The sequence below is a fragment of the Pezoporus flaviventris genome, unplaced genomic scaffold (assembly GCF_033815535.1).
Source record: "Pezoporus flaviventris isolate CSIRO_AGI_PZ_B2104156 unplaced genomic scaffold, CSIRO_AGI_Pfla_v1 ptg000001l, whole genome shotgun sequence".
Taxonomy (NCBI): Eukaryota; Metazoa; Chordata; class Aves; order Psittaciformes; family Psittacidae; genus Pezoporus; species Pezoporus flaviventris.
Window position 1 is genome coordinate 4736004 of NW_026892549.1, and position 14145 is coordinate 4750148.

The 14145-nt window shown below is 39.9% G+C and overlaps 1 protein-coding gene across 1 annotated transcript in view; it reads left to right on the plus strand.

Annotated features, from left to right (window-relative positions):
* SLC49A4 (solute carrier family 49 member 4) overlaps positions 1 to 14145 on the plus strand; it is a 72600-nt gene that overhangs the window by 25382 nt on the left and 33073 nt on the right. Inside the window, exon 3 of the mRNA XM_061468651.1 lies at positions 8632 to 8900. Coding sequence (XP_061324635.1) covers positions 8632 to 8900 — 269 coding nt within the window. The remainder of the gene's footprint in view (positions 1 to 8631; positions 8901 to 14145) is intronic.

Consider the following 14145-nt stretch of genomic DNA (forward strand, 5'->3'; position numbering starts at 1 on the left):
TAGCTTTAAAAGAAAAAAACCAACAAATTTTAATTAAACAAACAAACAAAAATCCAAAAATCAGCTTTGAATTCATGTGCCTTCATCCTCAAAACTTGGATAAAGCTTTAAGGGAAGAAACTCTCTTTTCATCCATGTCACAGTTTTGATGGTTGCACAGTAACACGGTGTGGTGCTGTAAGGATGTGAGTGGATTTGTCACCATACTGCCAGGGGTCTTACTGTATGCCCACTGTGTCTCTTTCCTCTGTCAGGACATCTAACAGAGATACCAGGTCTTGACCTGAGGTAACTGCTTTCTCTCAATGCAAGTCCTTGTCCCTCTCTTCACTGACTTTCAGTAATGACGGTTTTGGAGTAACTCTGATTTTCCAATCCTTTTAAATTTAAACCCAAAACTCACTGTTTTTCAGACCATTGTAAATGTGTTTGCTGTGTGAGAGTGGGAGAAGATGCATGAGGCTGGGATGCCTGGGAGATGTTATGGTCCTCTCCAAGTCTGCTCCCATAATGATGTGACCAGCTGTGCTGAGGCCATGATTTGTACAGGGGGTGAAACATGGGCCCAGTTCCTGATTAAAATGGTCAAAAGCACATTTTTAAGGGTTTTTTTTCCTTTCTTTTTCACTTTATTGCTGGAGAAAATGTGCCACACAGTGACTCAGGCTTTCTGCTTGTAACAATTTTTGTTACTGATGGGGAAAACCAGCTTGAAGTTACTTTGCATATCAATGGTTGTATGCATCAAAAAGAAGCTAAGAATTGCTAATGGCCTCCATCCATGAATATCCAGAAGGCATAAAACTTTTTTAGTATAAATATATCATTTAATGAAAATATTGAAAGGAAGTGCATTTCCATGAAATTCATCTATCACAATGTTGGTTTTAATAGATGAATTCATTGCTTTACCCAGAGGTTTTTCACTTTCCAGTCTTTTTCCAGGTATAGGGCCTTACTGCACTCGCTTCAGGTTAGGAACAGAACAGCATTTGCATCAGGTTCTCCCCATACTCTGGAGCAGTGAGTTGCTATAAAGCATGAATTTGATTGCTTTAATTCTATCTTTGCCTTAAAAGGTATCTGAACATGTTCTATTTAATAGAAGGTTCTTTCGTTGGATTTGTTTTCGTGAGTCTAAAGGAAAAGCTCTATCCTCTTGTAGTAACTTGATTGTGAAAGATCAGAGTTGGTTCTTTGTAAAACTGGTATCAGTTCCCTCCAATGTATAATAAATCTGCTAACATATAATGTGGATAAGTCCATGTCTTTTTGTGTTCAGTTATCTGCGTGAGCAACTTGCACCATACAGCAGTAGTAGACACTCTAGAATAGGAGGTATTCACTTGCTTTGTTTTCATATAGTGAGGCTAAATTCAGTAGCTCTTTAAAAGTGCGCTGAAGTCCTCCAGTGAAAGGGTCTTTTTTCATTTGCTTCCAGTAGCTCCCACAATGAGCTAATCGCTATATAAACATATTTGTCTTCCAAATGAGCAGGAGTTGACCAATCCACTTCTTTCAATGAGTGAAATTGTCAGGCATGTGGAAGAAAAATTGGTCATCCATTTCTGTAAAATAGCAACTTCTTTATCCTCAGCCGCTTTTTGTGTTGTTAGGAACAGCCATTCATCTACTAAACTTTTCCAGACTAAGAGACATGCTACAGCGATGCCTTAGTGCAGCAGCAGGCTAGCACTCTGAGCGACTTCATTGGTCCTTGCACTTTGCTCAACAGGAGCAAAACCGAATTGCCAATTTTTTTTTTCCCTGCATGAGTATAGAAGTTTAAATAGTGACTAAGTGGTCAATTCACATGGCAGCTAATAGGAACAGCATGGTAAATGTTTCAATTTAAAAAAGGCGTCAGAGTTTCGTCTTCACGAGGACCCAGAGGAATCTGATTTCCCAGTTGATCAGGGGCTCATCAGAAGCTGGTACTGAAAATCGCTGCTAAGAGAGTCAGACCAGTGCACTGGAGCTGATGGCCTTGCTCTTGCCAGTGTTGCCTGCCAAAAGAAAAGGTGAAAATGTGTTAAAATCCAGATATGACTTCTACAGTCCTAGCCTTCCCAGCCAAGTTCAATTAACATATCTTAGAACTGAGCTTTGCAGGCATATTGTAGTGTTTTGGTTTAAATCTGTTGTATTAAAACTTACTTTTTAGCTAAGTAATTTTCCTTATACTGTTACCTTTGTTTCTTCGTCTGAGTACGGAAACTAAATTTTCTTTCATTTAAGTCCAGGCCCAAGACATACTGTGGTAGAAACACTAAGTGTCTGGGGTTCTTATGTAGAAAAAGCGCTTATACAACACATAGCTTTTAAATAGCTTAACAAATCTAATTCCATGCATGGTTACAGTCCCATCAGGTATGTGTCAACCCATACAGGGAGCACAAGATATGTAAAGCTGACTGTAAATGGAAGCTCTTTCCTATCTTAACTATGTGGTACTATCATCAATCACTAAAATCTTTTTTTTCTGTATAACCTCACTTTTCTTACATACCCTTTTTACTCAGTGATACTGTAATTTCAGTATTTACAGCTTTACAGTTGTGGTTTTTTTATTGTTGTTGCCTGTTAGGGTATTGTAATGGTGACACCAGAGATGGATAAAACAGGTATAACCAGGTTAATTCTCCTATGAACTCTTCTCTCATATGAAGTCCTCTCTCAGGAAAGTTATGAAAATCATATAATTTATTTGTGATATGACTTGACAATAATTTGGAAAAGAGATGACAATATAGCACAATAAGAGTCTTCTCTAATTTTTTCTGCTGTCTATACCTTGTTCCAGCTTTTTGCTCTTCAGAGACCAGTTTAGGAATAAATGTGATCTTTATTTTGTGCAAAGAAGTATGTGTATATAAATATATGTGTTTGTGTATTTATTTTCTTTTTATATATATTGCAAATATATGTAAATATTATAATTCAAATACGTAAGTTATTCATTACTGTGATGCTGTAGCACATTTTGCACTAGCATTTACTACTAGTCCTCACATTTTAATATATACACACGCACATATATATATATAAAAAATGATCTTTTTTTATAGAATCATAGAATAGTTAGGGTTGGAGGGGACCTTAAGATTATCTAGTTCCAACCCCCCTGCTATGGGCAGAGACACCTCACACTAAACCGTGCCACCCAAGGCTCTGTCCAACCCGGCCTTGAACACCGCCAGGGATGGAGCATTCACAACTTCCCTGGGCAACCCATTCCAGTGCCTCACCACCCTCACTGTAAAGAACTTCCTCCTTATATCTAAGCTGAACTTTCCCCATGTAAGTTTGAACCCATTACCCTATGTCTTCTCACTACCTTCCCTAATGAAGAGTCCAACATCCTTGTAGGTCCCCTTCAGATACTGGAAGGCTGCTATGAGGTCTCCATGCAGCCTTCTCTTCTCCAGGCTCAACAGCCCCAACTTTCTCAGCCTGTCTTCATACGGGAGGTGCTCCAGTCCCCTGATCATCCTCATGGCCCTTCTCTGGACTTGTTCCAACAGTTCCATGTCCCTTTTATGTTGAGGACCCCAGAAGTGCACATGATACTCCAGATGAAGTCTCGCAAGAGCAGAGTAGAGGGGCAGGATCACCTCCTTGGACCTGCTGGTCACGCTCCTTTTGATGCAGCCCAGGATGCGGTTGGCTTTCTGGGCTGTGAGCGCACACTGAAGCTGGCTCATGTTCATTTTCTCATCGACCAACACCCCCAAGTTCTTCTCTGCAGGGCTGCTCTGAATCTCTTCTCTTTCCAACCTGTAGCTGTGCCTGGGATTGCTCTGTCCCAAGTGTAGGACTTTGCAGCTGGCATGATTAAACTTCATAAGGTTGGCATCAGCCCACCTCACAAGTGTGTCGAGGTCCCTCTGGATGGCATTCCTTCCCTCCAGGGTATCAACCGAACCACACAGCTTGGTGTCATCGGCAAACTTGCTGAGGGCGCACTCAATCCCACTGTCCATGTCAGCGACAAAGATATTGAACGAGACCGGTCCCAACACCGATCCCTGAGGGACACCACTCGTTACTGGTCTCCAGCTGGACACTGAGCCATTGACCACAGCTCTCTGTGTGCGGCCATCCAGCCAGTTCTTTATCCACCGAGTGGTCCATCCATCAAATTGATGTCTATCCAATTTAGAGACAAGCCCCAAGTTGTGTGAGACAGTGTGGAATGCTTTGCACAAGTCCAGGTAGATGACGCCAGCTGCTCCACCCCGTCCATCAGTTCCATAGCGCCATCGTAGAAGGCCACCAAATTCCTCAGGCAGGATTTCCCCTTAGTGAAGCCATGCTGGCTGTCACCAAGCACCTTGTTGTTTTTCATGTGCCTTAGCATGCCTTCCAGGAGAATCTGCGCTAAGATTTTGCCAGGCACAGAGGTGAGACTGACTGTTCTGTAATTCCCTGGGTCATCCATTTTCCCCTTCTTGAAAATGGGGGTTATATTTCCCTTTTTCCAGTCGTCAGGAACTTCACCTGGATGCCATGATTTTTCAAATACGATGGCCAGTGGCTTAACAACTTCATTTGCCAGCTCCTTCAGGACCTGTGGATGGATTTCATCAGGTCCCATGGACTTGTGCATGTTCAGATTTTTAAGATGGTCTCAAACCAGATCCTCTCCTACAGCGGGCCTAAGGTCTTCATTCTCACAGTCCCTGCCTTTGCCTTCCAAACAATTTTTTTGCACACAACTTCGTTAGTCCAGAGGTCAGGTGTACAAGAACTTTGAAGTTTGAAATTAGACCCTGGCTGGGCTTCTGAAATGGTTAGAAACAAGATAGTTGGGGTAGATATTTACTTCCCCACTTTTGCCTTAACCTAGTCAGTCTGTCAGTTATTTTGTAAGTCAGGGATGAATTTCTGGTGTCATTTTTTCCAATTTTCTCTTTCATGATTGGGATTAAAAAGCCTTCTACTCTTGTGTTGTTTTCTATTATTTGAACTCAATAACTTTCTACTTTTTGATACATGAAAATAATTGGATGATGATTGGATAAATAATGCAGCTCAAAACAGAGTAGAGCTGAATGAATAACAGATGAAGATTACTCTGTTAGTGTAATAAGAGTGAAATACATTTTTTCCAGTTAGTATAATAAGAGTGAAATACATTTTTTCCAGCTGGGTAGGGTTCTGAGCTAATGTAATCTTTTTACCCCTTTTCTCAGGGAAAAGAAATCTTGATGTGCAGAATGAAACTGAAATAGTGACATGGAAAAATGCAGTTGCTCTTTGCATGTTTTTGGTAGCAGAAGCAAGAAGAAAATTGAGGAATAACACAAACTAACATCTTTTGGTGTTGAAGCAATTCTTAGTGCTAATGGTGTACAACAGGAGACTCCTATACGCTGTGAGACCAAAATCTAGTATGGTGATAATAAGACATAGTAAAAACAGCAAAAAGCCACCAGTACTGTTGGGCTCATATTTCGCTGAGAGATGGAGTGGCTGCAACATTTGTCTCCCAGAATAGAAGCTTAGTAAATGCAGTGAATTGTCTTGAATCTCTTGTCCCTGCTTCTCTAGGGAAATGAATTAAGACTCTGTAGAGGAATAATGCAAATAACCTATTTATTTATTTATTCCCACCCCCTGGAAAAAGTAGCTTAATTCTTGCCTGTATTGAAAATCAGGTAAAATAAGGTTTAGGCTTTTATCATATGCAGAGATATTTCATAGACTCCACTAGGTTGGAAATAACCTTTAAGATCATAAAGTGCAACCATTACCTCAGGACTGCAGAGACCACCATTAAACCATGTCACTGAAGGCCTCATCTGCATGGTTTTTGAATGCTTCAGGGACGGCGACTGCACCACTGCCTTGGGCAGCCTGTTCTGATGCCTGACCACCCTCTCTGTGAAGAAATTGTTCCTAATATCCAATCTAAACCTCCCCTAACGTGGCTTGGGGCCATTACCTCTTGTCCTACTGCTTGTTACTTGGGACAAGAGACAGACTATCACCTCACTACAACCTCCTTTCAGGTAGCTATAGAGAGTGATAAGGTCCCCCCTGTGCCTGCTGTTCTCCAGACTAAACAATCCCAGTTTCCTTGGCCATTCCTCATAAGACTTGTGCTCTATACCCTTCACCAGCTCTGTTGCCCTTCTTTGAACCTGCTCCAGCAACTCAGTAGCTCTTGTATTGAGGTAGAAGCCTGTATATCAGTGGCAATTTAGTCTGAAAATAGTGTTTATTAACCATAATATATTAGACCTGAAAAGTTCAGCAATATGAAGGTAAGAGATATTCTGCCCTGAGTGATAATGTCAGGCTTGGTAAATGCCAGAAATACAAATGGAAAGGCAAATCTGTGGAAACAGAGAGCACACCAGGCAGGGTGAGGTAGGAGAGAGAGCAAGCAGCCAGAACACCAATGGAAGAGACCTACAGAGAGGCAAAAATTGTCTCTTACGTTGGTTTGTTGTTTTTCTCTATTTTAAAAAGACAACTAATATAGAATTAAAATTCTGGATTTCTTCCTTTGAATCTCCAGAGTAAAATTAGTATCTCTTTCTCCCTCAAATACAGAAGTCAGTTACAGAGCTTTATTCAGATGCTAGAGTTTGATACATTGGAAGTGTAAGTACATGAAAAGAGTATGTATAATTCTCACAATATATAAATTGGGGATTTTGTTTGGTGGTTTGTTTGCAGGTATTTTGACAGAACTTTCTTGCCTAGTGAAGTGCCTATATACCCATAGATGCCGCAGAAGAACGGTTGTACTTTTTTCTGATTTTAGTGAATTTTATTTGCGATTAGGATTGCTATAGAGTAGGTATATCTTAGTGGTATAAGTGAACGTACTTGCTACTGAAATGCAGCTGTTTCTGGGGATGTAGCATAGCTCTGCAAATACCCTGGAATAGTTTAGGATAAGTTCGAGAATAACTTACTATAGTGAGATAAGTAGAATGAATATACCAAACTGCACAAGGATACCTTAGTTTGTCCAAAGTACACTGGGTTGGAGAGTAACCATAAGGGATTCATGTACTATGTTGTCCAGAAAACTGTATCAGAGCATTATTTAGACAGTGCTTTTTATTTATGTAAAACTATTTCATTTTGTTTTATTGGGGGCCCCCAGTTTGACAAGCATTTAAAAGGTCTGATGATGCCTTCATGGTGTCCCTCTGAAGTACATCATGAACAGATAGTAATGAAATCTATCCTCTCTGTGTGAACTTTAAGAAAAAAAAGTAACCGGTTGCATATATTTAAGAGTGGATGTTACTTCTGTCCCAGCTCAGAAAGCATTTCCTCCAGATGGTAATAGCTTTTTCTTTTCCTGTATATTTATATAAATCTTGTTTGAAAATGTAATTTCTAATCAGCTGAGAATTGGTAGCATTTATTCCTTTTTATTGCAATCTAGCTTGTTAATTTGATAAAGAGTCTGTCAACATTTCTTTTGCATATCTTATTCCTTTGTGTGCTTTAAAAAAACTCCTTTTACACTGTATATTATTCAGCCATTTGTGGCTTGAAACACTGCCTAAATGCCAGCTTATGTTTCCCCATTTTCAGGCCATAGCTTTTTATGTCTGACAACTCGAGACTTGCAGCAATAACATCAAGTTCCTGCTATGCTTAGAAAAACACCACCCATTTAAAAATATCAACTGCCACCATTTTATTGCACAATGGATAGGTCTGCTTTGGGGGAGTTGCAGTATTTTGTTTGACTCGCTGGTTTTTATACATGACGTTTTTTATACATGAAGGTTTTTTATACATGAAGTTTTTATATAAATTCTAAAATGCTTTTGCCTTTCATGGCTAATCACTTTTTGGAAAAGTCAAAGTGGAATGTTTCTGGCGGACTTGCATGTGTAGGAAAGCCTTCAGAAAGTCCTTTCTGTATGTGCTCACTGTACTAATATTTAGCCAAAGTTTGCAGAGACTTCACTGCTTGGAAGTACTATCTCTTTTCTGTCACCAGTCTGATCTGTTAAATCCCAATGAGTGTGAAAAATGAGAAAGATCTTGGTTTGCTTGGCTGTTTCAACAGTATGTTGAGAATGACCAGATTGCTGGAGAAGACGAATCTCTTGGAAACCTCAACAGCTCAGCCTCCTCATCTGTAGGCACATCAAGCTCGTCTGAGTGTGTAAATAAAAATAAATAATGCAGTGAAAAAATATGCAGAGTATTTTGCTGAAGTGCTTCAATTTTGGATCTGCTATAACTAATTTAAATCTTCTGTAGAGATTTATGCAGGCAAGGGGTCAGGTTTATGACATTTGTAATTTAAAGCTTTCCTGCTACTACATCTTTTATACTTTATATTCTATCATGATACCTTTTTTCTGCAGAGAAAGTCCCTTTTATACTCCCTTCCTTTCCTCCTTTGAAGAGAACATTTTCTTCTCCATTTATCTGAGGTAGTGAGACCAGAGTAGCTCTGGATTCTTTAAATGAGTCTAATTGGGCTTCTTTTAGTATATGGAGGATCTTTTTTTTTGCAGAGGGCTTTCATTTCTTTGTGCAGTTGCTCTGTCGCCAGCAGTCCATATCTTACATGCTTTCTTAATTAAAAAAAAAAACAAAAGAGGCAAGCAATTATCATCCCAATGGCTGTGGTCTCTATTCCAGGCTGATTCACGGAGGGCAGCTGTTGAATGGCTTGGCGGGGCCAACTGTGATGAACGCGGCGCCGTTTCTTTCCACAACGTGGTTTTCTCCGGATGAACGTGCCACAGCAACTGCCATTGCGTCGCTGCTCAATTACCTGGGTGCCGCTGGCGCGTTTCTAGTGGGACCTCTTGTGGTGCCATCCCCTAATGGAACATCTCACCTTCCACTGGCATCGCAGAGCAACGCTGAGCACATCAAGGACCGCATTGAGGCTGTGCTGTATGCAGGTGTGGTTTAGAAATCAAAATAAAATTTAAAAAAACTCTAAAAGATTTATATGCCGTTGTATGTATTTGGGACTTGTGAAGCACTACCCTCTAGTGGTTGGTTTGCCCAGAAAACATTGGCTGACTGATGGGAAATAACAAAGTGGTAAAGTGTTACACAGGAATGTGTGTACACATGTGTACACACATTCCTGTGTAACACTTTACCACTTTGTTATTTCCCATCAGTCAGCCAATGTTTTCTGTTGTACCATCAGAAGTTTTAATTGTTTTTCCTTCTTGTGTAGGAAAGATGTTAAACTAGCTTTTTTTTATAGACTGATTCCAGAAGAAATATTTTAGTTGTCTGTATTGGCTGCTCTTAGGAGAAATGTCTTCTAGGCAATGTCTTCTTTCCCTAAGCTTCCAAACAGGTTTTTGCTTCTTGAATTTTCATTTAAAATGTGTCTATTACAGGTTGTTTTTTTTAACTTTTGTAGCTGTAGGGATGGAAATCCATAGTCTTTCAGCATTATATTCTTTCCTGCATTAAATCAGCCTTAAATTAAGGCTCACATATGCCTTTCAAATGTGATTATATTACAAGTATTTAAAAATCTAACATTGCAATTAAAACTCAGTAGATTTTTGTTTTAACTGAAAACTCAATAGCTCTTATGTGGTGAGCAACTTCAATGAAGTGGTTAACAGTTTAGTGGAAAAAAACCGCTGATATAAAATCCACCTGGCATAACCCAGATTACATAAATCCTTGCTCTTTTTCATGCATTGGCTTCTGTGGTTCTTTGTGTCATTTACAAAAATTAGCAGCAAAGATTTAAGGAAGCATTGTTGCTTAAGTGGCTTAAGTGTCTGTGACCTGATTCTTATTGGATATAAATTGGTATAGCATGAAGAGCAGCTGAACTTTACCATGTCATGGCAGTTGCATGTTTCTTTGGGGTTTTCCCCCCTTAGAATTGAAGCATCTGAACTGCAGCCAGGAGTTAGCCCTAAGTGTTCCAGAAGTCTTAAAGTGTATCTACTGTGTAGTTGATATGAAGGTTTATGGGATTGAGTTAGCTGTTTGTGATCATGATTGTGATCCTGGACATTATTCTCATGGAAATTTCTGCTGGGTGTGCCACTTTAATACTCATTTTAAAGAACGTGTGAGGAGTTGGATCACTATTTCAGCAAGTATTTTTGAGTAATCTACTTTTTACTAGACTCAAATGTCTTGGAACAACAAGGAAATTTGGGGTTGCTTAGGCCTTTTTCAGAGGTAAATATGTTGGACTCCAAAAATCTCATGACAGGCAAAACCAGCCAGTGTGAAAGAAGGAAAAATGAAGGCAAGTCGGCCTTTGTCCTGAGGAGCTAAGGGGAGAAAAAATGTAGAGATTAGACGCATGCATTAGCTCTCCCTCTCCAGATTTTCCATGAAGAGAGAATAATTCGTCTACTTACAGGAAGTACAGTTTTGCGCCCCAGACCACTCTTTTGAGTCTGATAGCACTAGAAATGTAGCTTTCAGCAGCCCATTAGATTGACTTTCTCTTCTCCTCTGGGAGGTTTTCTTAATCATTTTCTTCAGAAACAGGGATAGATCTTGCTTGCCACTAAGGTTCAGAGGTGTTTCTTGCTAGTCCCATGTCTCAGCATGGCTCTTTCTGAGCAGTTAGGATTTGGGAACATCCTGTAGACATACTGGGATTGTTGGTCCCAACAGAAGATGATCGTACAGCAGCTCTTCAGCTTCCTAGGAATTGTGTTTTATGAGGCATCAGTAGTTCTTAGTATTTGAAAGTGTTTTGAACAGATATAAATTCTTTATGCAGCTGCGTATGTGGTTGTTTCATACGGGGTATGTCTTTTCAGGAGCTACACCACCTTTAGCTGTTCAGGCAGTAAAAAAGAGCTGGTTCATGAATGTTACTACAGTGAATTGTGGTGATGGTAGCAAAATATCCAGCTGATTTAAAATTGATAGGAACTGATGAAGAGAAGGTTGCTTTGAATCCCTTGTAGGATTTTTCCTGCCTGTCCGGAGAGCTGAGGGAGCAAGGTCCCTGCTGTTTGCCTCCCCTGTGCTCTATGCCAGGTAGGCTCCAGAAGTGGAAGGAAGGCTGGCTTTTGATGGGTGACTGCCTCATGCCGGTTGTACAGCTCTGTTCACCTGTGTTGCAGAAAACACCTGGTAGGTGTGGTAAGGTACTGTTTGTCCCCTTAAACAGCTGGGCAGAAAGCAAAGTTCAAATTGACTTCGCAGATACTGGTAGATGTGTTACAAAATATAGGAGAACAGGGAACTGTCCCTTTCCCCCATTTTCTCAGTTAAGTGTGGTCAGGCTTGGTGTGACTTCTCCTTTTAGATGTCATGGAAAAGCCAGTTTCACAGGATGAGCACTCTGCATTCATAACGGAATAGTATTTGTGAAGGAGCTTGTTGCTTTTGTGTGAAGTAGTGTTAGATAAGCAGCCTCCAAAAGTTAGGTGATGATTTTTAAAAGACAGTAATGATGTGAATTGTTAACTTGGGATCACTAGCATACCAAGAGTGTGCAGATTTTCCAATGACTTAACCTCAAACTTGATTATGAGGCAGTTGCTTATAAACCCATTCTGAAATTGCTCTGTTAACTCCAGTCTCTTCTGTGTTTTTAATAAATTGCTGTTCCTTTATCTCAAACATGGACTAAGAGCTCAGCTGAATTACCACAGCCTCTTTCTGTGTTTTCTGTGTTGCTGCACGTTCTGGTTCCCGGCTGAAATAGTACAGATGAAGGAAATCAGGATTGAATTGTATTACCTGGATCGCATAAGGAAGCTTGAATTACTCTCATCTGTAGCCAGAGCTTTTAGCCATGTGCTTCCCTAAATATCAGTGTAAAATATTATTTGTTTAAAAAAAATTCATGTGTGTGCTCTTGAGTGCCCTTGTTCCCTCTCTACATTTCAGGACAAGATGGGGAGGAGGGTTTCTTGGTTTATGTAAGTTTTTGTGTTACAAGTAGCCTGTGTGAAGGAAAAAGACTTTGTATAAAGGAGGCTTGTGTCTCTGTAAAAGTGGTGTTTTCTTCTGTTTGTGGCTTCAGGGTCCCTGCTTCCTAGGCAGAGATGCAGGTGTCTCTCCAATTTGAGAGTCATGGATTACTGTAGTGCAGTACCTACCTTTTGTGAAGTATTTCAGATTCACTCCTTAACAAGAACTATACACAGCTGTGTTTCTGCACACTAACTTATGCTGATTTGCCCAGTTCTAAGTGCTTTGCTGCATTCATTGCACTGTTCAGAAGCCGATAGCTCCTGTTGAAGAGCTCCTTTTTTTGTGACTCCAGCTCCCTTGGACTCAGTACTGACCTATTTCTTACCTTTTCTCTTTTGCTTATTTCTGCTCCCTGCTTTCAGTTTGAAACTTGTCTTGGGACTGTATTTTTCTTTATCTAGTCTGGTAAATGAGGATGGAGATAAAGGTGTGGATTTCCTAATGAGGAAGGAATGCAACATGTAAGAGATTGTATGTGTTTGGAAGTACCTGGACTTTTGATAGGAATGCAAGTGTGATACACAAAGCTGACATGGCACTAGAGACTTTTATTCTTCAATAGAGGGAGCTGCTTTAGTTTCCAAAGTGAATTCTGCACTTCTGTGCATGAGGGCAGTGCTTGCGAGGCAAATTTGTTAGCCTGGAAAGTACAATACTGGGAAACATTAAAAGAGTTGCAAGAAGCTACTACAAGGACTGCATGCTGAATTTAATAATAATAAAAAAAAATTTAAGTTTTACTGTACTGCTCCTACTGCAGCAATTTGGCAGGAATCTTGAAGTAACGCATAGAATAGGCCCCAGATGGGCACCTGTTATGTAAACTATTACTGTGACTTAAAAAAATTATCAATGTGGTTTGAATTCTTTTGAAAAAAAACTAGCCTTTCCCCTTATGGCATTGCAGTATAATGAAGTTAAATAATAAGCACATCGGACAGAGTTTATGGGTTTGTGTGGTCACATCCTTGGTGGCTGTCAAGGTCTATCAATTATAGACTGATGGTTTGCAGTCTATAATCTTCCTTTAGTAGTTTATTAAAGTGTGTGTATGCATGTATACATATGTATAACTATGCATAGACCTCGATGCAGGAGAAGGAGATAAACAGCTTTTGACAAGCCTTGCTTTCCTGTCCAATATCATCCTGTAGTGACAAAGCATCTCACCCGTTTCTTGTAACTGGGATGATCACTTACGGCCAGTTCTTTGTTCACTGCTCATGGTCTCAAAAACAATGTATACAAAGATAGAAATTAATCTGTTTTCTGGAGAAGAGAGAGCATAGTGAGAAGGTCTAGTTAAAGTGCCCTTGACCCTCAGAACATGCAATTAGACCATAGCAGAAAAAGAGATGCTGTGTAATTCAAAATGAATCCTGTAGTATTTGATTGTGAAGAATGGCATTGTATGGCTTCAAAAGAAATTTAGTGCAGACTTTTTTTCCACATACCAAATAGAAGCATTCATTTCCCTTCCCCATCTCCAGCTGATGCATTTAGACTCCAAGTGTTATTTACTTTTAACTTTACTGAATTTATTTTCTTCTGTTTTAGCAGAAGAGCTGGCAAAGTGCCATGTTCATATTGATTTGTTAAAAAAGAGAAGAAAAAAGAAAATTGCAATTGAGTATCCAGCTCTGATGGAATTTATTTGTGGTGTCAGTGAACACATCTTTGTTATAAGATCACAGGTTCTTTTAAGATAACACACTTGAGCTGTACATTTTTCTCTCCAGCAGCAAAGAATCTTGTTTTCAAAGGGGATAGGAGAAATACTGGGAACGAGGACTGTGGAGAACACGATATACATTGTAAAAAGGCCTGTAAAACAAATTAATTAGACTGACTGTAGGTAGAGTTGTTTTTCCAAAAGATGACTGATGACAGGGCTTGCTGAGTGTTTTCTGTGAAGTGCTCAGCACTTTGCAAGTTCAGGTCCAAACTTCTGCTATGAAATTTTTCAGAGGTCTAGAATACCTGCTGCTGAACTAGGGAATCATCTGCAAACAGCTGTATTCTTTCATTTTACTCCCTATTACCCATGCTCTGTCTATTCTTGAGCCACGGCTGCTCCTATGCTTTTCTCTTAATAAATCTTTTGCCATATAATACTGTTTGTGTCCGAGATGCTGCCTTGATTGACCTTTCGTTTGTCATCATCATCCTGTGCACAAAGTAATTATCATTCCACACCCTGGGGCTTCCCCATTCCCA